Source organism: Leucoraja erinacea, chromosome 16, assembly GCF_028641065.1.
Source record: "Leucoraja erinacea ecotype New England chromosome 16, Leri_hhj_1, whole genome shotgun sequence".
In the NCBI taxonomy this organism is placed as follows: Eukaryota; Metazoa; Chordata; class Chondrichthyes; order Rajiformes; family Rajidae; genus Leucoraja; species Leucoraja erinaceus.
This window is the reverse complement of record NC_073392.1, coordinates 3,752,179-3,777,762: the sequence shown is the minus strand read 5'-3', so window position 1 is coordinate 3,777,762 and position 25,584 is coordinate 3,752,179. Positions and strand designations below refer to the sequence as shown.

At 46.9% G+C, this 25,584-nt stretch overlaps 1 protein-coding gene across 1 annotated transcript in view; it reads left to right on the top strand.

Moving 5' to 3' along the window:
- Nucleotides 1–23,203, top strand: part of LOC129704478 (protein CFAP20DC-like) — a 66,812-nt gene extending 43,609 nt beyond the window's left edge. The window contains exons 5-8 of the mRNA XM_055647580.1: nt 13,627–13,741; nt 16,829–16,985; nt 18,630–18,794; nt 22,757–23,203. Coding sequence (XP_055503555.1) covers nt 13,627–13,741; nt 16,829–16,985; nt 18,630–18,794; nt 22,757–22,992 — 673 coding nt within the window. The 3' untranslated portion in view covers nt 22,993–23,203. The remainder of the gene's footprint in view (nt 1–13,626; nt 13,742–16,828; nt 16,986–18,629; nt 18,795–22,756) is intronic.
- Nucleotides 23,204–25,584: the final 2,381 nt, after the last annotated feature.

Sequence of the window (25,584 nt, the reverse complement as noted above, 5' to 3'; positions counted from 1 at the left end):
GAATAGAGGTGTATGGATCATGTGCAGGCAGATAGGTTATAGCGTTGGCATCAATTTCTGCCTGGGCCAAAGGGCTTGTTCGTGTGCTGTATTCTTCTACGTTCTAACTGTATAGTCAAGGGCCTGTCCCACTTACGCAATTTTTTTCGACAACTTGCGGCACCCGTCGTAGTCACAGCAGGTCGCCAAAATGGTTCAAAATGTTGAAGATCCAGCAGTGACCAGAATAAGGTACGACTCTTTGAGACGGCTGTTTGGTCGTGAGTAGTCGCCCAAAGAGTCGTACCTTTTGCTGGTCACCTCCAGAGAATTGGCCTCCACTGCCAATCCACTCTTGAAGATAGCAGAGTCAGGGGATACGGGGAGAAGGCAGGAATGGGGTACTGATTGTTGATGATCACATTGAATGGCTTGAAGGGCCGAATTGCCTACTATTGTCTATTGACGATTCACGACTCTCTGTGTGGAAAAAGTGTTTCCTCGTCTCCGTTCTAAATGGCTTACCCCTTATTCTTAAACTGTGGCCGCTGGTTCTGGACTCCCCCAACATCGGGAACATGTTTCCGGCTACGGGAAGAAGGCAGACAAATGGAATTGACAAGGAAAATAGATCAGCCATGATCCAATGGCAGAGCAGGCTGGATGGGCTGAATGGCCTAATTCTGCTCCCATGTCTCATGATCTAATGATCTGGGCCAAACAATCGCCAATGTATCTCCGGTGTGAATCTGGCACTGGAAATTGCAGATTGTTTCACACCCAAATGAACAATACCTTTTTTCTTTCAAAATCTGTAACTCAATTCCTTTTGAAGCTTTAAATATTTGCTGGATTTTGCTGGGGACCAGTTATTTACCACAGGGTAACGATGACGTACGCTGATGGCCACTTTTGGACGTTGCTGCTTATCTGAGCACGAATGACTAGCTTTAAGTCCGTTCATCTCAAATGATTGAGTTGCAAATCTGCTGCGTTTTCGTCTCGGTTGAGAAAAGCTGTGAATGTCCTGGATGGGATTTCTACCTTAATCCTATTTCCATTAGTTTAATACTACTGTTGAACATTCATGATGAATGAATCGCTCTCTGCACTCCGTACAGTTGTTGCAAAATAGAAAGTTATTGATCTCAGGGACATTTGCAGCATCTTCGGCACCAAGGGGAATGGGCAGTTTATTGCCATTTAAAGTCACGATGATGAACCATCAGACACTCTGATGTATAATACCCATAACTTCCACTATTATGGAATTCAATGTTAATTGTTCAATTGCTGTTCTGGTGTCATTTACTAAAGTCTAACATCATTTAAATTGTGTCGGACTAGAATCTTATTATCTTGGATTGAGTGAAACATTTATGAAAATGACATGTATTGTAAGCTATACTAATCAAAGAAAATGCTTCTGTGCCACTTGTTTTCAGTCTATGCTTAAAGAAAAACCTACTTAAGTAACACAGTCATCTTTCGAGATGGGAGCAACAATTAGTTATAATTTTATTCGTGTGGTTTGTGTAATGAAGCCTTGGGAGGTGAAGCTTCGTCACCCTCAAAGTGTAGAAACAAAGAACTGCTGGTTTATACCACAGATAGACACACAGAGTGCTGGAGCAACTCAGTGGGTCAGGCAGCATCATCTCATGGAGAGAAAGGTGCATGGTAGGCCATTTGACGTTTCGGGTTGGGATCGGATGGATCTCCAACTCAGTATCCCGTACCTGCCTTCTCTCCATACAGATCCCCTTAATCTAACTCCCTTGTTAGCCAGAACTGGCCTCAACTACCCTCTGTTTCCAGAGATTCACCGAAAAAAGTTCTTCTCATCTCGGTAGATGCAAAGCTGTCCCCCCTTGTCTGGAGTTCCCCCCTCTCAATATCCTAACATAGTAAAAAAGTCTATCTGTCTAATAATAAAAAAGTTTCAATAAGATAATATAAAGATTCTAATAATACCATATATTTTTTTTCATCATTGCAAGCCAGTGCAATGAGATTTAGTATGCAGCCCCAACCGATGAAAAAGAAAGCCCCAACCGATGAAAAAGAAAAGTAAAATAAATAAATAAGCTGTGTGTCGTGACCATCCGAGGGAGACAGTCCAGGGGGGATGGGGGGCACTCAGCAGGGACGGTTCAGAGCCGCTATAGCTCTGGGAATAAAGCTGTTTCTGAATCTGGAGGTTCGGGCGTTAGAAGGCCTTGTAACGTCTGCCGGAGGGAAGTAGTTCAAACAGTCCGTTACAGGGGTGTGATGAGTCTTTATGGATGCTGACGGCCTTCCTGAGGCACCGTGTGTGGTAGATGCCCTCCAAGGCTGGTCGCTCTGTCCCAATGATCCTCTGCGCTCTGTGGACGACGCGCTGAAGAGCTCTCCTCTCCGCCTCCGTGCAGCTGAGATACCACACAGAGATGCCATATGTTAATATGCTCTCTGTGGTGCAGCGGTAGAACGTTGTCAGCAATAATAATAATAATAATATACTTTATTACAGACTCAAGGTCCAGACAAAGGGCAACATTACATTAAAAATGCATTGCATATCAAATATCATAAATATATATAAAATCATGGTATATCACATAAAAATATCATAATTTATATTTAACAAAAACCCACAATACTTAAGTTAAAAATCCAGATTAAAAGATGATCAGTGTTCTACAACGAGACAATGATACCAGTGTCTCCACAACTGGGATTCGTAGCGTGCAGTGCTAACCCTTATGTTTGTCAAGGCCACAATAAGCACATTTTTAGAGTCATTTATCCTGCAAATGAATTTATACATGTGGTGTCTTAGGATCGCTTCTAAACTACTGACTCCTGCAGCCACAAACATATTACTGGCACTACACCATCTAGATTGCCTTAGCAGTGTTCTCATGGCATCGTTATATGCCACCTTTAGTCTCTGCATACTTGTCTTTAAATAGTTCGACCACAGGTGCGCAGTGTAGAGTGGTGTGCAGTATGCTCTAAATAGCGACATCTTCACCACATCTGCACACGCACCAAATTTACGCAAGAGGATATTTGCCTGTACATACAGCATGCGCATTACTATTGGTCTATCGTTCTTTTAATGTTATGGCTGCACGGTAACTCAATATATCACTGTACCTTAAGGAAGGGTGGTGCATGTGACAATAGCATTTTGTGTCTGTCTTTGGGGATGTGGAATCTGAAACCAAAGATCCTATAGCGGAAGATAGACCACTGGGCTCTCGACCCGAAAACGTTGGGTCTTTTTTTCACCTATTAACCTCTGGGGGGGGAAGGTGTTAATAAATTAAAATTCTGAAAATGGAAGCATTTTACCAAAGAACTTTTATTTTTACGAGGATGTCGTAACCACCGTCTTAGTATCTTTGCAGCTACTGAAGAAAGCGTCACCCGAAAATTACCCATGACCCTACTACGTCTTTTTTATCGAGTGATCTGTCTGCTCTCCTTTGGGTGAAACAACTAGGAGGGCGACGCTGCGGGACCCTCCCAGGCACACCTGAAGTTCACTCCGGCATTTTGTGTGGCTCTATCTTCGATTTAAACCTCGCAACTGCTTGTTCCGGCTCCAACACATGAATCCAACAGAGCAGCTGTCTCAGCAGAGACATCCATCTGGATTCTCAGAACCACTTTGATAGCTGGTGCTCTTTGATCACGGTCGCTGATCAGGGTAATATTTCAAATGGCTTTGATGTTCACAAGCGGGCAGTAACATTTGGACCATTAATTAAAAATGTAATTAAACATGATGTCATTTCAACAATGGTGGGGGGGGGGGGTGGAGGTGGAGCGGTGCAACTGGTAGAGCCGCTGGGACCCAGGTTCGATCCCGACCTCGGGCGCTGTCTGTCGTAGAAACATAGACAATAGGTGCAGGAGTAGGCCATTCGGCCCTTCGAACCTGCACCGCCATTCAATATGATCATGGCTGATCATCCAACTCAGTATCCCGTACCTGCCCTCTCTCCATACTCCCTGATCCCTTTCGCCACAAGGGCCACCTCTAACTCCCTCTTAAATATAGCCAATGAACTGTGGCCTCAACTACCTTCTGTGGCAGAGAGTTCCACAGATTCACCACTCTCTGTGTGTAAAAAATGTTTTTCTCATCTCGGTCCTAAAAGATTTCCCCTCTATCCTTAAACTGTGACCCCTTGTTCTGGACTTCCCCAACATTGGGAACAATCTTCCTGCATCTAGCCTGTCCAACCCCTTAAGTTTCTATAAGATCCCCCCTCTATCTTCTAAATCCTAGCGAGTACAAGCCGAGTCTATCCAGTCTTTCTTCATATGGAAGTCCTGACATCCCAGACATCCAATGTCTGTGTGGAGTCCGCACGTTCTCACTGTGACCGCGTGGGTTTCCTCCCACGTGCGGGTCTGTAGGACGCTCGGTCTCTGGATTCAAAGACTGCGTCAAGGAAAACCTCCAGCGTGCGGGCCTAGCCCCAACAGAACCCCCCCTCCGTGCCCGTGACCACTGGGAAGGCGACTGGTCGGCAGTTTCGGAGATAATTGGTGCCAGAGACAGGAGGAAGACTGCAGCCCTAAATCCCCCCCGCTTCATGTACCCACCCCCCCACTGCTCCTGCATGTGCGGCGCGCACACATCGGACTCACGGCCCACGCTCAATCTTCACAAGACACGAGACTGCGCAACCATGATGCCATCGTCTACCACGGGCAAACACCACATTGCTCCTGGTGTGTAGGGAGTGGATGAGAAATGGGACTAACACAGAACCAGTGTGAACAGGTGGTCGATGGCCGGCATGGACTGGGTGGGCCGAAGGGCCTGTTCTCATGCTGTATCGTGTTAATGCTCCAATGATACTCAGAGGCTGGGTGATATAAAAGTTTGGTTTGGCCACATTTGTGTGCAGTTTGTAGTCCCCTAATTTGAGGAAGGACATTCTTGCTATTGAGGGAGTGCAGTGTAGGTTTAAAAGGTTAATTCCCGGGATGGCGGGACTGTCATATGTTGAGAGAATGGAGCAGCTGGGCTTGTATACTCTGGAGTTTAGAAGGATGAGAGGGCATCTCATTGAAACATATAAGATTGTTACAGACTTGGACACGCTAGAGGCAGGAAGCATGTTCCCGATGTTGGGGGAGTCCAGAACCAGGGGCCACAGTTTAAGAATAAGGGGTAAGCCATTTAGAACGGAGATGAGGAAACATTTTTTCTCACAGAGAGTGGTGAGTCTGTGGAATTCTCTGCCTCAGAGGGCGGTGGAGGCCGGTTCTCTGGATGCTTTCAAGAGAGAGCTAGAAAGAGCTCTTAACCTGAAGACTAGAGAGCACAGTCTTCAGGTGAAAGAAGGGCAATGTTTAAAGGAAATGTATGGGTAAGTCTTTGTTCACACAGAGGGAGGTGGGTGCGTGAACACTCTGCCAGGGTGTGGAGATGTGGCAGATACAACAGTGACGTTTTCAGAGGCTTTTAGATGGGCATACGGAACCCGTGCAGTCACAGGTGAAAATGTGCAGACTCCACACAGCCAGCTCCCCGGGTCAGGATCGAACCCGGGGCTCTGGCGCCGCGAGGCAGCAGGTGTACTAGCTGCGCCACCGTGCCACCTTTTTTTCCTGAAATTAATAAGTTCGGTATTCCAACTGAGCATGCCCGGGTCATAGGTCATTCGAGATAAACATTCTCGGCAGCTGAGCTGCTGCGTGTGTACAAACCTGCGTTTCATCCGTAGTCAGGATCGAACCAGGTCTCCGGCGCTGCTCCAACTCCCGATGAACCCGTTCCCCGACTGGCCGGGGCCAGTCAGCTGCAACTCTTGTCCAGCGGCTGCCGGTTAACCGCGTCGGGGCCAGCGAAAGCCGAGCACCGGTCATCGACGGGGGTTCACACAAAATGTCGCAGTAACTCAGCGGGTCAGGCAACATCTCTGGAGAAGGGTCTCGACACCGAAACGTCACCTATTCCTTCTCTCCAAAGATGCTGCCTGTCCCGCTGAGTTACTCCAGCACGTTGCGTGTACCTTCGGCGTAAACCAGCATCTGCAGTTAAAGGCGAGGCGGCGAGAAGAGGGATGGGGGGAGAGGAACTCACTATCACGGCTTCACTGCAGGTCCCGGACACTTTTTTTTCTCGAATGAACTTTGACAAATCCCATGATTCCTTGCGTTTTTCGGAATAACGAACTCGCTTATTGAAAATTGAACTGTTTTCTAAAAGAAATGGAAAGACAGCAAAAACAAATGCATCTTAAAACTCCTCACGTTAGTTGAAGGTCATTATATTGTTCCACGCACAGGAGATCCTTCCTCCCTGTGGCTATCAAACTGTACAACTCCTCCCCCTTCTGTCGTGGGGTAGACTGAGACTGAGACTGACTCCCCCCCCCACCCATCACTCCCCTCCTATACAATCTTTGCACATCCCCCCAGATCTTTTCACTTGTCATTTTAATTTCAAGTTTCATGTATTTTCAAGATTCAAGAGAGTTTATTGTCATGTGTCCCAGATAGGACAGTGAAATTCTTGCTTTGCTTCAGCACAACAGAATACAGAACAGATCAGTGTGTCCATATACCATTGTATAAATATATACACACATGAATAAATAAAACAGATAAAGTGCAAATAAACAGATAATGGGCTATTAATGTTCAGAGTTTTGTTTGAGTTGAGTTTAATAGCCTGATGGCTGTGGGGAAGTGGCTATTCCTGAACCTGGACGTTGCAGTCTTCAGGCTTCTGTACCTTCTACCTGCAGGCAGCGGGGAGATGAGTGCGTGGCCAGGATGATGTGGGTCCTTCATGATGCTGCCAGCGACTGTGATAAATCCCCTCGATGGTAGGGAGGTCAGAGCCGATGATGGACTGGGCAGTGTTAACTACTGTTTGTTGTCTTTTCCGCTCCTGGGCGCTCAAGTTGCCGAACCAAGCCACGATGCAACCGGTCAGCATTTTTTTAATGACTGTTGGCAGATCAATTTCCCTCCTGGGATGAATAAAGTTCTAGCGTATGGTATTGTATGTAGCAGAGTACTAAACTAACCTTGTGGGTGTAGTGAAAAAGATAATGCCATCAATCCAACGCCTGATATTGTGTGTGAGCTGTGTGTTATTTAGTGGCAAACCCATGCAGCTCTGCTGTATAAGTCTTCTCAACAAATTTCACTTGTGCTCACGTGTAAAATGATAGTTTGTAACTCAAGCAGTCAAGGTCAACGCAATGTGATGAATGGGAGGTGGGGAAATAGACTTTAATTGGAATTTCTACCCAGCCGCATAGCACGGAATTAAGCACTAGGCATCTTCAAATGCTCATTATATTGTGGGGAATGGATTGGGTGTATAAGAAGACAAACTGAACCGGTGAGGTATTTTATCTTCCAAGTACTGTAAATGGGGAAATCCGCTGAAGATGTCACCTGCAGACGTTTGAGCCCAAGATGATGAACAGCATGAAGCTTGTTATTTACCATAGGATGTAATTTGATATCTATCAGATACTTCCAATGTCCGTATATTCCTATACATCAACTGGGAACCAAGATACTATTCTGAAAGTATGAGTTTCTGAAAGATATCTGAGGATCATTTTCAAACTAAATGCAGCAATCCCTTGATTTTATGTGAGAAGAAACGAAATATGATTTGAAAGTTACAATTTTATAAACTGGTCCAAATGTGTACCAACCAGGGAACGGTCACGGTGGCGCAGCGGTAGAGTTGCTGCCTTATAGCGCTTGCAGCGCCGGAGACCCGGGTTCGATCCCGACTACGGGGTGCTGTCTGTATGGAGTTTGCACGTTCTCCCCGTGACGGCGTGGGTTTTCTCCGAGATATTTGGTTGCCTCCCACACTCCAAAGACTCCAAAGGTTTGTAGGTTTAATTGGCTTGCTGTATGTGTAAATTGTCCCTAGTGTGTGTAGGATAGTGTTAACGTGCCGGGATCGCTGGTCGCTGTAGACACGGTGGGCCGAAAGGCCTGTTTCCACGGAGTATCTCTGAACTAAATTAAACTAGACTAAATATATGCTGGTACCTAAAAATAAGACACAAAGTGCTGGAGTAATTCAGCGGGTCAGGCAGCATCTCTGAAGGACATGGAGAGGTGATCTATCGGCTCGGGACATTCTTCGGACATGACCCTATCTGTGTTCTGCAGAGATGCTGCCTGACCCACTGAGTTACTCCAGCACTTTGTGTCTTGTTCAAGATTCTAGCATCTGCAGTTCCTTTTGTCTCCAAATGTGACCAATGAAGTGTATTGTGCATTTGTCATAGCAACGTTGACACTTAATCTTTTTTAAAACATTGAATACATCATAGTGCTACCTACGACAAGTTATATTTCAAATATTTATCTTTTAATATATTTCTTGTTAAGCTGACTTTCATAACTGATATTTCGTATCAGTCTGAAGAAGGGTCCCAACTCGAAAAGTCACCTATCCACTTACATCCTTCCTGTAATGAGGCGATCAAAACTGCACGCAACACTTCCGTACACGCACAGCCTGTTTCCTTTATCATCGTTACTGCGGCAAGCGCGACCTGACGTGGTCGCTTGAGCCGTACGGCCTCGCGGGGCCGGTACCACTTGGATGGCCGGAGCCGTGTGGAGTTGCGCGGAGCTGGTCCCGAAAAACTGACCGTGTTCAAAAATTCTGCACGGCAACGGCCTGCCGGCCCGCAGCCACCTCGACCCCATACGTCACGCGCGAACTTCCCGCAGACTTCGCTCGAACTTCATGTCACTCACTCGACCTCCGCGCGGCCCCCGCTTCTGGTTTGGTCGCGTTTGCCGCATAGAGTCGCATGCTCGTGGGACAGGCCCTTAACACTATCCCACACCCACTAGGGACAATTTTTTACATTTACCAAGCCAATGAAACTACAAACCTGCACGTCTTTTGGAGTGTGGGAGGAAACCGAAGATGTCAGAGAGAAGCCACGCAGGTCACGGGGAGAACGAACAAACTCCGTACAGACAGCACCCGTAGTCGGGATCGAACACGGATCTCCGGAGCTGCATTCGCCACAAGGCAGCAACTCTACCGCTGTGCCACCGTGCTGTGTATTTTTCATTCATTTAAGATATGATAGAATTTTATTTATCCCTGGAGGGAAATTGTTCTTTATCTCTCCATATCACTGCCTATATCTCTGGACTTCCTTTCCCCTGACTCTCAGTCTGAAGAAGGGTCTTGACCCGAAACGTCACCTATTCCTTTTTTCCGGAGATGCTGCCTGACCCGCTGAGTTACTCCAGCTCATTGTGTCCATAATTCAAATGCAGCTTAACCATAGCCCTGTAAAGCTACATTGTAATTCAGATTCAGATTCAGATTCAGATTCAGATTCAACTTTAATTGTCATTGTCAGTGTACAGTACAGAGACAACGAAATGAAGTTAGCATCTCCCTGGAAGAGCGACATAGAATATGATTTCAATAAATAAATCTTTTTACATGTATACAGACATAGTGTTTTTCCTGTGGGAGGAGTGTCGGGGGGGGGGGGTGGGTGGTGATTGGTTGTCACCGAGGTACGTTGTTGAGTAGAGTGACAGCCGCCGGGAAGAAGCTGTTCCTCGACCTGCTGGTCCAGCAACAGAGAGACCTGTAGCGCCTCCCGGATGGTAGGAGGGTAAACAGTCCATGGTTGGGGTGAGACAGTCCTTGGCGATGCTGAGCGCCCTCCGCAGACAGCGCTTGCTTTGGACAGACTCAATGGAGGGGAGCGAGGAACCGGTGATGCGTTGGGCAATTTTCACCACCCTCTGCAAGGCCTTCCGGTCGGAGACAGAGCAGTTGCCATACAGTTGTGATACAGTTGGTAAGGATGCTCTCGATGGTGCAGCGGTAGAAGTTCACCAGGATCTGAGGGGACAGATCCTGGTGAACTTCCTGCAGGGTATTTTCAAAACACATTTGCAGAACACACCATTTTTATTTAGCGTTACAGAGTTTCTTGACCCAGCCAATGTAACATTAGATATTCACATCAACTAAATGGGGAATCATCCACTTGATATTTGTGGATGATCTTCCTTGGTGATGGTGCAAATATAGACATTATACACTGCAAACATTCAAGGGGTTAAGACAAATTTTAGGGAAAATGTGAAAAATTATTTTTACTATTGCACAGGCAATGTTTTAAGCCATTGGTATTCTTTAGAGATATTTTAGGGCGTAGAAACACTGAGCCCGCTCCGACCAGCAATCACCCCGTACGGATACTAACACAATACACCACAAACTAGTCACAATTTATTTTTTTACACAGAAGTCAATTAACCTATAAACCCTGTAGCGTGGGAGGAATCGGCAGCCCTTGGTTTAGAATTCCTGCTAGAATTCCTTTCTCTTAACTGTCTGTCTCACATGCAGTGTTAGTTCATGGTGTACATGGTACCTGCCCGTTTCACAGCTAATTAGGCTATCAGCTGGAACCGACTCCAAGAAATTGCTGTCATTTGACTCCTAATTAAGGATTCCAGTGTCATAAATATGTGTAAAAACCTGCTCATCTTGCGGGTTTTCACAAGTATATATTTTTCACCAAGCATTAAGAACAGGGCTTGGCCAGAAAGACAGGGAGCTGTCGCTTGGTATTTAAGGGGAAGAGATTAGCAAGTCAATTACAATTATATATAGTCGCCAATGTAAACTTTAATAGCCCTGTCCCACTGTACGAGTTCATTCCAAGTGCTCTCCCGAGTTAAAAAAAAAATCAAACTCGTGGTAAGCACGGAGAATGAACGTCGCGGGTACGTCGGAGCTCGGGGACGTCTCTTAGCGGCTCGTAACGCTAACGGCAGATACTCGGGAAGACTCGCTAACGGCAGGTGAGCACATGTTGAAAAATGTCCACGAGAGCCCCGAGTACCGACGGGCGGCCATTACCGTAAATCTCTGAGTTCGAATCAGGGCAAACTCGGGAGAACTCTTGGAATGAACTCGTACAGTGGGACAGGGCTTTAACTCTGAAACTATTGGGCCTGTCCCACTTACGCGACTTTTTCGGCGACTGCCGGCACCCGTCACAGGTCGTTGCAGGTCGCCGAAAATTTCCAACATGTTGAAAATCCAGCGGCGACCAGAACAAGGTACGACTCTTTGGGTGACTACTCACGACCGTACAGGCTTCACCCCCGCGACATGTCGCCTGTACGGTCGTGAGTCGTCTCCTCAGTCGCCCAAAGAGTCGTAGCTTCTTTCTGGTCGCCGCTGGATTTTCACCATGTTGAAAATTTTTGGCAACCTGTAACAACCTATGAGGGGTTCCGGCAGTTGCCGAAAAAGTTGTGTAAGTGGGACAGGCCCTTTAAGGAAGCAAGTTCTTCGGAGTAACAAAATAATGAAGTTATCTGCACAGGTAATCGGGCAGATATACAAAGTTTTCTTAGATTGCAGTTTACAGAATGGTCACTGTGTCCTATCGCTTGGAATTGCTTGGTCACAGTGTGGAAACAGGCCCTTCGGCCCAACTTGCCCACACCGACCAACAGTGTCCCAGCTGCACTAGTCCCACCTGCCTGCGCTTGGTCGATATCCCTCCAAACCTGTCCTATCCATGTACCTGTCCAACTGTTTCTTAAACGATGGGATAGTCCCAGCCTCAACTACCTTCTCTGGCAGCTCGTTCCATACACCCACCAGCCTCTGTGTGGAAAAGTTACCCCTCAGATTCTTATTAAATTCTTTCCCCTTCACCTTGAACTTATGTCCTCTGGTCCTCGATTCCCCTACTCTGGGCAAGAGAGTTTAGTTTAGCGATACAGCACGGAAACAGATCACCCACTCACAGCTGTCCTGTGTTATCTCAATAGACAATAGACAATAGGTGCAGGAGTAGGCCATTCGGCCCTTCGAGCCAGCACCGCCATTCAATGTGATCATGGCTGATCATCCCCAATCAGTACCCCGTTCCTGCCTTCACCCCATATCCCCTGACTCCGCTATTTTTAAGAGCCCTATCTAGCTCTCTCTTGAAGGCATCCAGTTGGAATACCGAACTTATTAATTTCAGGAAAAAAAGGTGGCACGGTGGCGCAGCTAGTACACTTGCTGCCTCGCGGCGCCAGAGCCCCGGGTTCGATCCTGACCCGGGGAGCTGGCTGTGTGGAGTCTGCACGTTTTCACCTGTGACTGCATGGGTTTCCTCCGTATACCCATCTAAAAGCCTCTGAAAACGTTTCTATTGTATCTGCTACATCTCCACACCCTGGCAGAATGTTCACGCACCCACCTCCCTCTGTGTGAACAAAGACTTACCCATACATTTCCTTTAAACATTGCCCTTCTTTCACCTGAAGACTGTGCTCTTTAGTCTTCAGGTTAAACATAGAAATTAGGTGCAGGAGTGAGGCCATTCGGTCCTTCGAGCCTGCACCGCCATTCAATATGATCATGGCTCTTTCTAGCTCTCTCTTGAAGGCATCCAGAGAACCGGCCTCCACCGCCCTCTGAGGCAGAGAATTCCACAGACTCACCACTCTCTGTGAGTCTGTGGAATCTGTGCATGAGGGATCTCATTTCCTCATCCACTCCCTACACACGAGGGAGCCGATTAACCTACAAACCTGCAACTCTCTGTGGCATGTGGGAGGAAACTGGGAAGAAACACGTGGTCTCAGGGAGAAAGTACAAACTCCACATAGACAGCAGCCGAGGTCAGGATCGAAGCCAGCTCTCAGGCGTTGTGAGGCAGTGGCTCTACCAGCTGCACCACCGTGTCACCCAAGAGTTACCTGCGACCAGGTGTGTATGTGTGTGCAAGCATGCATAATTCCATAGATTCCTGCTGAGCAGTCCTGAACTACCATCTACCTCATTGGAGACCCTCAGACTATCTTTAAAGAAGGGTCTCGACCCGAAACATCACCTATTCCTTCGCTCCATAGATGCTGCCTCGCCCCGTGAGTTTCCCCAGCATTTTTGTCTACCTTCGATTTTTCCAGCATCTGCAGTTCCTTCTTAAACACTCAGACTATCTTTGATCGGACTTTACTGGCCAAATCTTGCACTAAATATCATTCCCTTGCCATGTACACTGTGGATGGCACGATTGTAATCCTGCAGTGTCTTTCCGCTGACTGCTTAGCACAAAAGCTTCTCACCGTATCTCGGTACACGCGGTAATAAGCTAAACAGGGCACCTGTGAATCCGATCTGGAACTGTATCTCCAAGAACTAAAACAGACAAAAATGTTTTCTGCCAAACTTTGATCCTTTATAAAACGTCAGGTATGTTTTTGAGAATGAAACTACACAACATTTTTTTAAATTTAGCGACACTTTGACATGAAAATTGAACTGTAAAAACAGGCAGGTTTATCAAAGCTTTGTTCATTGTGTGTACAGATTGAATTTCCCCCTCAGTTGTGGACTAGTAAAATCCTGTATCAAGCACAGATATGAATTAGCATGTAAAGTGGTTCCATTATACAGAGGCCTATGGCCACCAAGTTTTGAATGGGGGAATGAAAACTCATTACTTATCTTGTAAAAAGGGGTTATTTTTAAATTCCATTTTCCCATCTCGGCTCTGAATGACCGGAATATAAATGACGGAAATGCAGGCAGTTCTCTTCAGAAAAAAATCCGTCGGATTGACAACGTTTTTCTGATTTCATTCTTTTCAGGATTACTGATTTGGGAAATATCAAGAGACGACTGTATTTATCCACCATCCACAAGGAGTTTTCTACAACTCCACTCCATGCAAAGATCCCACTCAGTATCATCAAACGCAAAATTGTAAGTCATTGTTAAAAATAGTGATTGCTGCAAAATTGTACTGGTTGTGTCTTAATGGTTGCATATATTTCAAGGATAGCACTGAGGGGCACAGGCTCCATACCTTTTTGGAAAAGCTATCTCTCAGATGAATGTTTAAAAAGGAATCCAGCTTGGCGATTTACACTTAATTATCGAAAGTTGGGCTATTCACAGTAGTTATAGTTTCTTGCAGCTTCCTGCCAGCATTGAATCCTTATATACTCTCAATTTTGGAGTTGGACTAGGTTTTTGCTGCATGGACAATAGACAATAGGTGCATGAGTAGGCCATTCGGCCCTTCGAGCCAGCACTGTCATTCAATGTTTAAAAAAGAACTGCAGGTGCTGGAAAAATCGAAGGTAATAATAATAATAATAATAAATTTTATTTATGGGCGCCTTTCAAGATTCTCAAGGACACCTTACAAAAATTTAGCAGGTAGAGGAAAAAAATGTAAGGGGAATGAAATAAATAGTAGAGACATGACTAGTACACAAAGTAAAGACAGAATTCAATTCAAAACACAATACAAGGCAATTAGTGCACAGATGAAAAGGGAGGGGGACGTGGGGCTAAGGATAGGCAGAGGTGAAGAGATGGGTCTTGAGGCGGGACTGGAAGATGGTGAGGGACACGGAATTGCGGATCAGTTGGGGGAGGGAGTTCCAGAGCCTGGGAGCTGCCCTGGAGAAGGCTCTGTCCCCAAAACTGCGGAGGTTGGGCTTGTGGATGGAGAGGAGACCGGCTGATGTGGATCTGAGGGACCATGAGGGTTGGTAGGGGGAGAGGAGGTCAGTGAGATATGGGGGGGCCAGATGGTGGAGGGCTTTGTAGGTGAGGACCAGGATTTTGTAGGTGATCCAGTGGGAGATGGGAAGCCAGTGAAGTTGTTTGAGGACTGGAGTGATGTGATGCCAGGATTTGGTGTGGGTGATCAGTCGGGCGGCTGCGTTCTGGACCAGTTGGAGTCGGTTGATGTAGGTGGAGCTGATGCCAAGGAGAAGTGAGTTGCAGTAGTCCAGTCGGGAGGAGATGAAGGCACGGATGAGTCTTTCAGCAGCGGGAGGTGTGAGAGAGGGTCTGAGTTTGGCGATGTTGCGGTAGACAGTGTCGGACAGAGAGAGGAGTGAAATGTAAAGCCGGAGGGAGGGACATTGGTGGAAGGGGATGGTGAGGAGAGGGGTGGGGGATGCGAAGAAAAAGATTGGTGGGATAGTCAGAGGAATGGGTTGGAAATCGGGAGATGGGGATTCACTGTTTATCGTTGGAAAATTCAGGGTTTGGACTTTAATCTTCATTTTAGAGATATAGAATGGACAAGAGTGGAAACAAGCCCTTTGTCCCACAGAATCCACGCCACTCATCGATCGCCATACACTAGTTCTATCTTATCCCACTTTTGTAATCTACACACTAGGGGCAACTTACAGAGGGCCAATTAACCTACACACCTGCACATCTTTGGGATGTGGGAGGCAACCAGAAAATCCGGAGAAAACCCGTGCATTGGCATGGAGAACGTGCAAACTCATCACAGACAGCACCCATAGACATGATCAAACCTGGGTCTCCGGTGCGGTGAGGCAGTGGCTCGACCCACTGTGCCACTGTGCCGCACTCACGGTCGTTCACAGACTCGACAGCCGCCTGCCACTGTTGCGGGCTGGCAGAGTCTGCGTTCCACGTGTACATGGAGTGTGTGAAGCTGCAGCCCATTTTCCATTATCTAAAGGGGGCTGCTCCTTGCCCCCTGGCTGCACTTCACACCCACCACCACCATCCCTGGACACCCTGTACATAGGGGAGAGGGCAGGGTCGAAGATGTCCTTGTCGGGTTGCTGCTCCTGGGCCTGGCCAAGCTGGCCATTGATTTGATTTGATTGATTTAATTTATTGTCATTGTCTTCAATGAAGAGACAACAAAATTATTTTCCCTTACAGTCGTACAAAAAAAACATTTTTTTTAAATAAAATTTAAAAAGAGACACAAAACACAGAACATCCACGAGTCACGGCGCCAGGCGGTGGAGGTCTCTACCGGAGCCTTTTCCGGGGTTACGTCCGTGCCCGGGTGGTGTTAGAGAGGGACTACGCACTGTCCACGGGCAACCTGGGGGATTTCCGGGACCACTCACTGGTCACCGTGGTGGTTGAATGTATCCTTGACATAGTTCTATAATAGCTTATAGTTTGTTGTGTATGGTGGTGGGTTTACATTTTTCAAATATAAAAATAACCCCTTTTTACAAGATTAAAATAATCTAATGTATATATTATTTTAATAATTTTAATAAATATTTTTGATTCAAACATTTTTTTTAAACTGTGCCACCCTGATTGTAGTTCATTATCTGGGAGTTTTACCGTGTTAGCTGCAGCCCGCGTTATAACCATATAGCCATATAACAATTACAGCACGGAAACAGGCCATATCGACCCTTCTAGTCCGTGCCGAACACATAATCTCCCCTAGTCCCATATACCTGCGCTCAGACCATAACCCTCCATTCCTTTCCCGTCCATATAACTATCCAATTTATTTTTAAATGATAAAAAACTAACCTGCCTCCACCACCTTCACTGGAAGCTCATTCCACACAGCCACCACTCTCTGAGTAAACAAGTTCCCCCTCATGTTACCCCTAAACTTTTGTCCCTTAATTCTCAAGTCATGTCCCCTTGTTTGAATCTTCCCTACTCTCAGTGGGAAAAGCTTATCCACGTCAACTCTGTCTATCCCTCTCATCATTTTAAAGACCTCGATCAAGTCCCCCCTTAACCTTCTGCAGCTCCAAAGAATAAAGCCCCAACTTGTTCAACCTTTCTCTGTAACTTAGTTGCTGAAACCCAGGCAACATTCTAGTAAATCTCCTCTGTACTCTCTCTATTTTGTTGACATCCTTCCTATTACTAGGCGACCAAAATTGTACCCCATACTCCAAAATTGGCCTCACCAATGCCTTGTACAATTTTAACATTACATCCCAATTATCATGTGCGAGATGCTAAGGGATCAGCTACAGACCGGCCAATTCCAATGAAACCAAAAGTATCTTCTCTTTGCAGTGGAGCAACGTTTGCATTGACATGGTCTCGTTTGCCAGCGCCGCTTTCAAAGGTACGGGCTTCCAGTTCCTGGACAGGATCATTGTCTCAGCTAATTGCAAACTTCGGAAGATATTCACAATGAAGTTCCAGCCACTTGATACTACATTTGAGGATGGTACGTATTTTTTTGGGGAAAAATATCGACATCCACAATGCTAAATTAAGGATGATACGCGCAAGAGTCGCCCAAGATGATGCCCAACCCTGGCGACTCTCTGCATGCTCGTCACCGAAGTGGATCCGCAATCACACATAGAAACATAGAAACATGGAAAATAGGTGCAGGAGGAGGCCATTCGGCCCACCGAGCCAGCACCGCCATTCATTGTGACCATGGCTGATCGTCCCCCATCAATAACCCGTGCCTGCCCTCTCCCCATATCCCTTGACTCCACTAGCCCCTAGAGCTCTATCTAACTCTCTCTTAAATCCATCCAGTGACTTGGCCTCCACTGGCCTCTGTGGCAGGGAATTCCATAAATTCACAACTCTCTGGGTGAAAAGGTTTTTTCTCACCTCAGTCTTAAATGACCTCCCCTTTATTCTAACACTGTGGCCCCTGGTTCTGAACTCACCCATCATTGGGAAAAAAATTCCTGCATCTAGCTTGTCCAGTCCTTTTATAATATTATATGTTTCTATAAGAACATCCCCTCATCCTTCTAAACTCCAGTGAATACAAGCCTAGTCTTTTCAATCTTTCCTCATATGACAGTCCCGCCATCCCAGGGATCAATCTCGTGAACCTACCATCTCTCTTACCTACTTGCACATAATCGTAGGATCATAAGTGATAGGAGCAGAATTAGGCCACTCGGCCCATCAAGTCTACTCCGCCATTCAATCGTGGCTGATCTATCTCTCCCTCCTAACCCCAACCTCCTGCCTTCTCCCCATAACCCCTGAGTCTGAAGAAGGGTTTCGGCCCGAAACGTTGCCCATTTCCTTCGCTCCATAGATGCTGCTGCACCCGCTGAGTTTCTCCAGCACTTTTGCCTACAAGTGTGTACAATCTCTCCCTGTAGCTAATACCCCCTAATCCAGGCATCATTCAGATAAAACTCCTCTGCACCTCTCTCCAAAGCCTCCACATCCATCCTATAATGGGGCGATCAGAACTGCACACAGTACTCCAAATGCGGCCTAACCCAAGTCCTGTAAAGGCGACCACATTACTTCACGGCTCTTAAAATGGCCCAATGTATAAAAGCAAGTCCACAAGTCTTCTTAACCATTGCACCTACTCATGTTGCCACTTCCAGGGAGTTCTGGATGTAGACCTGTACATCAATGCTGTTAAGTATCATGCCATTAATTGTATATTTTTCCCTTGCATTTGACCTCCCAAAGTGCAACACCTCATACTCACTCGGGTTAAACTTCTCCTCCCATTTCTCCGACCATTTCCGTACATTGTAACCTAAAAGTAACTGTATCTGGAAAAAAGGAACTGCAGGTGCTGGATTACAAAAGAAAACGACACAGAGTGCTGGAGTAACTCAGCGGGTCAGGCAGCATCTGTGGAGAACATGGATAGGTGACGTTCTAGGTCAAACTGGAGAAGGGTCCCGACTGGAAATGTCAGCTATCCGTGTTCTCCAGGGGATGGCGAGTGTGCGTGCGCTGCTGGAGAGTTAGTTTATTAATGCTTCATTGACTATTTCAACAATTGCATGAAGCTGGGTACATGTCGATACATCTGCTGGGGATGTTATTGCAGCCTGGCCCTGTACATTAAGGACATCTTTCCCTTCCCCAGACATGTACTCCCTGCAATGTATCTCCGATGGACCCACAGACATGATCCCCAAATGCTGCCAGCTGGCCATTGACATTGATCAGGTCACACAGCTTCTGAACGTGGTGAAGCTCAAACGAGGAGAACTACGCATCGGGAGCCAACAGCTCGCTTCAGCGGACTTGGGTATGATTGCAGAATTCAGTTCAAAAGTTTTGCTATCACTTATGATCTTAAGTCAATTTGAATTGATGTAATTTGGCTTGTAGCATTTATGTTTCGTGTAGTTTTCGAACTGCCGATGCTGGGAAAATCGAAGGTAGACAAAAATGCTGGAGAAACTCAGCGGGTGAGGCAGCATCTATGGAGCGAAGGAAATAGGTGACGTTTTGGGTTGAGACCCTTCTTCAGACTGATGTCGGGTCGGGTGGGGAGGGGCGGGAAGAAGTAAGGAATAAGTGGCGGGGGAGCTGGGAAGGGGAGGGGAAGGAGGGAGAAAGCAAGGACTACCTGAAATTGGAGAAGTCAATGTCCCTGCTTTCTCCCTCCTTCCCCTCCCCTTCCCAGCTCTCCCACAACCCACTGTCTCCGCCTCTTCCTTTCTTCTTCCCGCCCCCCCCCCTCCCCCCAGTCTGAAGAAGGGTCTCGACCCGAAACGTCACCTATTCCTTCGCTCCATAGAAGCTGCCTCACCCGCTGAGTTCATTCATTATTTGTGGTAGATGGTCTGAATCAATCTGAGCAGCATGAGGGTTCCAAAATTATTAATTACTCCAGATCCAGAAGGGTGGCTGGTAGTGCCGCTGCCTCACTGCGCCAGAAGCCCATGTTCGACCCTGCCCTCGGGTGCTGTCCATTTGGAGTGTGCACGTTCTCCCTGTTCTCCCGCGTGGGTTTTCTCCGGGCGCTCCGGTTTCCTCCCACATCCCAAAGACGCGCGGGTTTGTAGGTTAATTGGCTTTTGTAAATTGCCCCCTCGTGTGCAGTGAGTGGATGAGAAAGTGGCTTCATGTAGAATTCGTGCAAACGGGTGATCGACGGTCGGTGGGCCGAATGGCCTGTTTCTATGCTGTATCTTTCAATAAATTAACCAATCTCTGACAGGTTAAAATTGTTTAGTTGGTGTTCTTAATCTTAGTCGTGTAGGTGTTCATCATTTTACAAAATATACGGAAAAGTCAGGAAATTTCACGTTTAATTTTGAGGCGAACATTTGCCATAATATCCTGAACAATCTGTGCAACTTAAATTTCACAACATGTGTGTTAGAAATAACCCAATATGCAGATCCTAATCTGCTAGTCGGTATTTGAGACGTGCTTGAAATTCAATTGGAGGTGGGCAAAAATGCTGGAGAAACTCAGCGGGTGCAGCAGCATCTATGGACCGAAGGAAATAGGCAACGTTTCGGGCCGAGAGGTGTCGCCTGTACGGTCGTGAGTCGTCTCCTCAGTCGCCCAGAGAGTCGTAGCGCCTCTTTCTGGTCGCCGCTGGATTTTCAACATGTTGAACATTTTCGGCGACCTGCAATAGGCCCTTTAGTCGGAGAGAACGATCCTCGGATGGAAACCCACTTCATGGCAGATCTGTAACCAGTCAAATTAATTTGCATTCGTGCGTGTGCTGCTGCAGTCAGGCAATTATTTAAAAATGGAAAACCATCCCTCACTGTCTGGCAACAATCACAGTCTGTTTTTGAGCATGTGGCAAGGAAACGCATGACACAAACGTCTTTCCTAATCAACATTTATATCAAATAGAAAGTTTCATTCATCAGAGGGCGGTGAATCTGTGGAATTCATTGCCGCAGGCGGCTGTGGGGGCCACAAGTCAATGGATATTTTTAAGGCAGAGATAGATTACTGATTAGTGCGGGTGTCAGGGGTTACGGGGAGAAGGCAGGAGAATGGGGTTAGGAGGGAGAGATAGATCAGCCGTGATTGAATGGCGGAGTAGACTCGATGGGCCGAGCGGCCTAATTCTGCTCCTATCACTTATGACCTTATGAAAGGCTCTCAACCCCGAGAATCAATGGAGTGAAAGAAAGAAGATGTAGTTTGAGCATTGGTTAAAGATTACATTGTAGTGCCCGCTCTGTGGATGAAGTTGGTTTGGTTTAAGGGCCTGTCCCATTTGGCCATTCTTTCGGCGACTGTCGGCATCATGGATTGATGCATCAGGTCACCGAAATAGTCGCGGTGTGATGCGGTGTGATGATGTATTAACATATTCCTCAAGTGTCGCAACATTTGAGGAATATCCGTCGCTGAATTTTGAAAACCCTTTAGGGTTTATGATTGTCACGTGTGCCGAGCTACAGTGAAAGGCTTTGTCACGCATGGCTATCCAAACAGACCAGATGTACCATGCATAGATATAATCAGTTCAAACGCAAGTCCAACAGGTGGAGCAAAGGGGAAGATACAGAGTGCAGGATATAGTTCTCAGCATTGTAGCGCACCAGTTCCACAGACAAAGTCCAATGTCCCGCAATGGGGTAGAGGTGAATCGGACAGTGCCCTAGCTTATGGATGGAGCGTTCAGAAGCCGGATAACAGAGGGGCGAAGTTGTTCCTGAGTCTGGTGGTGCGCGCTTTCAAGCCTCTGTACCTTCTGCCGGACGGGAGCGGGAAGGAGGAGGAATGACCGGGGTGGGACAGGGACAAGTCTCTGATTATGTTGGCTGCTTTTCTGAAGCAGCGTGTAGTGTAGACGGAGTCAACAGTGGGATGACTGGACTGTGTGATCATGGGATTGTGTCCATGTGTTCATGGGCTTGGAGCTGCCTGTGTCTTTTTGTAGTCAGTCTTCTTAAAATGCTTAAATGCGGAAACAAAGAACAGCAGATGCTGGCTTCTCTCAAAGATGGACACAAAGTGCTGGAGTAACTCGTTGGGTCAGGCGGCATCTTTGGAGGAAGAGGATAGGTGATGTCTCAGATCGGGACTCTTCTTCAGACTGAAGTACATCTGAAGAAGGGTCCTGACCTGAAATGTCGCCCATCCTTTTCCTCCAGAGATGCTGCCTGACCCGCTGAGTTACTCCAGTGTCCATCTTTGATATATTGCTTGTACCTTTATCCTGTTTCTGTGAGGCACCTGTACTCCTGAAATATTTGCCATGTCTTATTCCCAATCTGTATTGCCTCATCATTCAAAGCCTGACTCTCAAAACCTCTATACAAGTTCTGACTTTTTAGTTTTTAAGTTTAGTTTAGAAACAAAGAAACATAGAAAATAGGTGCAGGAGTAGGCCATTTGGCCCTTCGAGCCTGCACCGCCATTCAATATGATCATGGCTGAGCACCCAACTCAGTATCCCAAACCTGCCTTCTCTCTGTACCCCCTGATCCCTTTAGCCACAAGGGCCACATCTAACTCCCTCTTAAATATAGCCAATGAACTGGCCTCAACTACCCTCTGTGGCAGAGAATTCCAGAGATACCTTCTGATACAGCGGGGAAGCAGGCCCTTTCGGCCCACCGTGTCTGCACCGACCAGCGATCCCCGCACATGTCCCACACACACTAGGGACAATTTGACACCTACACCAAGCCAATTAACCTACAAACCTGCACGTCTTTGGAGTGTGGGAGGAAATGAAAGATCTCGGAGAAAACCCACGCAGGTCACGGGGAGAATGTACGAAACTCCGTACAGACAGCAACCCGTAGTCGGGATTCGAACCCGGGTCTCCGGCGATGGCTGCAAGCGCTGTAAGGCAGCAACTCTACCGCTCTGCCACCATGGCCGCCCTGACTGCTCAAGATATCTGTGGGGTTTAATTTGTTTTGAGCTTAATGTTTCTACTTCAATGATATCAGAACAATTAATTCTAGTTCAGTTATGTGTGTCCCAGGTGGGTACATTGCTCATGTCCACACTTATGTTTATTTGACAGCAGTAATTTTTCAGACATTGCCTGTGCTCAGTGTCTGATTTGATCTGCTATTCTTCCTCATTTTGGACACCTGTTTATATTTGGTTCTGCCGTTTAGAACAGTGGCATGAATTGAATTAAGATTGGCATGTTGATATAGTCGCCCGCTTTTAATTAACTCGCGGAAGTGCTAAGCGGTTAAGTTTGTGGGCGGCAGGAGGCGGCGAGTTATCGTGAGTTCAGCGGAGCATGTTTCTGTTTTACTGCAGACCAGCCGTCCAGCCGGGGCATAGTCAGTGCACGCAGTGTCAGGAACCAAGATATTTCACACATTGCCTTTGGATCAAAAGTACCTGGGCCACCACCTGCCATCAGCAAAAAGGTTGGGACAACAGCACCTAAAGACGTAAGTAGCCAGAAACTCCTAATAGTTCAAATACTAGTCATACAGCATGGAAACAGGCCCATCAGCCCAACTTGCCCACATCGACCAACATCTTATTGAAGCATATGAGATTATTAAGTGTTTGGACATGCTAGAGGCAGGAAACCCTTGTCTACCCTTGTAAGGGTGGGAGTATTGTGTGCAGTTTTGGTCCCCTAATTTGGGGAAGGACATTCTTGCTATTGAGGGAGTGCAGCGGAAGTTTACAAGGTCAATTACCGGGATGGCGGGACTGTCATATGCTGAGAGAATGGAGCATCTGGGCTTGTGCACTCTGTCTGTAGTTTAGAAGGATGAGAGGATATCTTATTGAGACATATAAGATTATTAAAGGTTTGGACACGCTAGGGGAAGGAAACATGTTCCTGATGTTGGGGGAGTCCAGAACCAGGGGCCGCAGTTTAAGAATAAGAGGTAAGCCATTTACAACGGAGATGAGGAAACACTTTTTCACCCAGAGAGTTATAAATCTGTGGAACTCTTTGCCTCAGACAGCAGTGGATGCTTTCAAGAGAGAGCTAGATCGTTCTCTTAAAGATAGCGGAGTCAGGGGATACGGGGAGAAGGCAGGAACGGGGTACTGATTGGGGATGATCAGCCATGATCACATTGAATGAAGGCTGGCTCGAAGGGCCGGATGGCCTACTCCTGCACCTATTGTCTATTGTCTACATTAGTCCCATCTGCCTGTGTTTTGCCCATATCTCTTATAAACCTAATCCATCCATGTACCTGTCTAAATGACCTCCTCTAGCAGCTCGTTCCGTGAACCCATCATCACCCTTTGTGCAAAATGGGTTACCCTTCATGTTCCTATTAAATCTTTCCCCCCTCACCTTAAACCTATGTCCTCTCGTTCTCCATTCCCCTACTCTGGGCAAGAGACGCTGTGCGTATACCCTATCGATTCCTCTCACAATTTCGTATGCTTCTACAAGATCACCCCTCATCTTCCTGTGCTCCAAGGAATAGGACAAGAGGCCTTCGTGATCAAGATAAGACTCTAACATTTTTAACAACCCTGAACTTGAAGGGTACAAGCTAGTGCTGGAAGCATGGTCAAAGCCCTGACCCATTGTACGAGTTCATTCCAAGAGCTCTCCCGAGTTTAAAAAAAATCAAACTCATGGTAAGCACGGAGAATGAACGTAGCGGGTACATCGGAGCTCGGGGACGTCTCTTAGCAGCTCGTGACACTAACGGCAGGTACTCGGGAAGACCTGCTGATGGCAGGTAAGCACGGGAAGACTCGTGAAGATTTTTCAACATGTCGAAAAATGTCCACGAGAGCCCCGAATACCGACGAGCGGCCATTACCGTAAATCTCCGAATTCGAATCGGGGCAAACTCGGGAGGGATCTTGGAATGAACTCGTACTGTGGGACAGAGCTTTAACTCCTGTGTGCTGCCTCAGTGTAATCTACCATCTTACATTCTTGTTCTTAAGTATGATTGTGCCTGTGTATATGCGAGATCTTTACTGAACTGAATGCAGAAAAACAATGTCACTGTTTGGATGTGTACGTGAGAATAGAGTACCATTGAAACATTTATTCTGATAAAGAACTATACAAAGAAATAAAAGCAGCCCTTGAGTTTGGTTTTGTGATACTGTGCGGAAACGGGCGCTGTTGATGCGCTGATTCCGCGCTGACCAACGATCACCCGCACACTAGACGGCAACCTTTCCCGCAATGCCAGCAAGAGGAAGGAGATAGTGGTCGACTTCAGCAAGTGACGTCTCAGCCAGTATATATCGATGGCGCCAAAGTAGAGATTGGTTGAAAGTTGTTGAGTTCCGCAGAATAGATATCACCAGCAACTTGTCCCGGACTCATGAAATCAAAGCAACGATCAAGAAAGTGCCTCTACTTCCTCACACGGCTTCGGAAGTTCGGCATGTCCCCCACCAACTCTCACCGACTTCTACAGATGCGCCGTAGAAAGCATTTTATCGCGGCGCATCACAGCACGGGTTTGGGAACAGCTCCGTCCAAGAGCGCAAGAAACTGCGGAGCTTCACGCAAACCTGCCTTCCACTGACTCCATCTACACACCACGCTGTCTCGGCAAGGCCGCCAGCATAATCAAAGACCGGTCTCACCCCGTGTCACGCCCTCTTCTCCCCCACTTCCCCTCAGGCAAGACGTACAGAGGTGTAAAAACCCCCAACCTCCAGATTGAGGGACAATTTCTGCCCAGCTGTCACCAAGCAATTGAACCATCCTATCAACATCTAGAGAGCGGTCCTGAGCTACCATCTACCTCATCGGAGACCCTCGGGACTATCTTTAATCAGACTCCACTGGACTATCATCTTGCGCTTAACATTAACATTATTCCCTTTGGCCTGAATCTGTACACTGTGGACGGCTCGATTGTAATCATGGATGGTCTTTCTGCTGACTGGATAGTATGCAACAAAATAGCTTCTCGGTACACGTGACAATAAACTGAACGATATTATCACAAAACTACAAACCTACACATCTTTGGGATTTGGGAGGAAAAACCCAGGTGGTCACAAGGAGAACGTGCAAACTCCACACCGACAGCACTCATAGTCAGGATCCAACCCAGGTCTCTGGCGCTACTGTTGCGCCACCATGCAGCTTGCATTGTGAATGTCAGGAGTATCTTTACATAAAACAT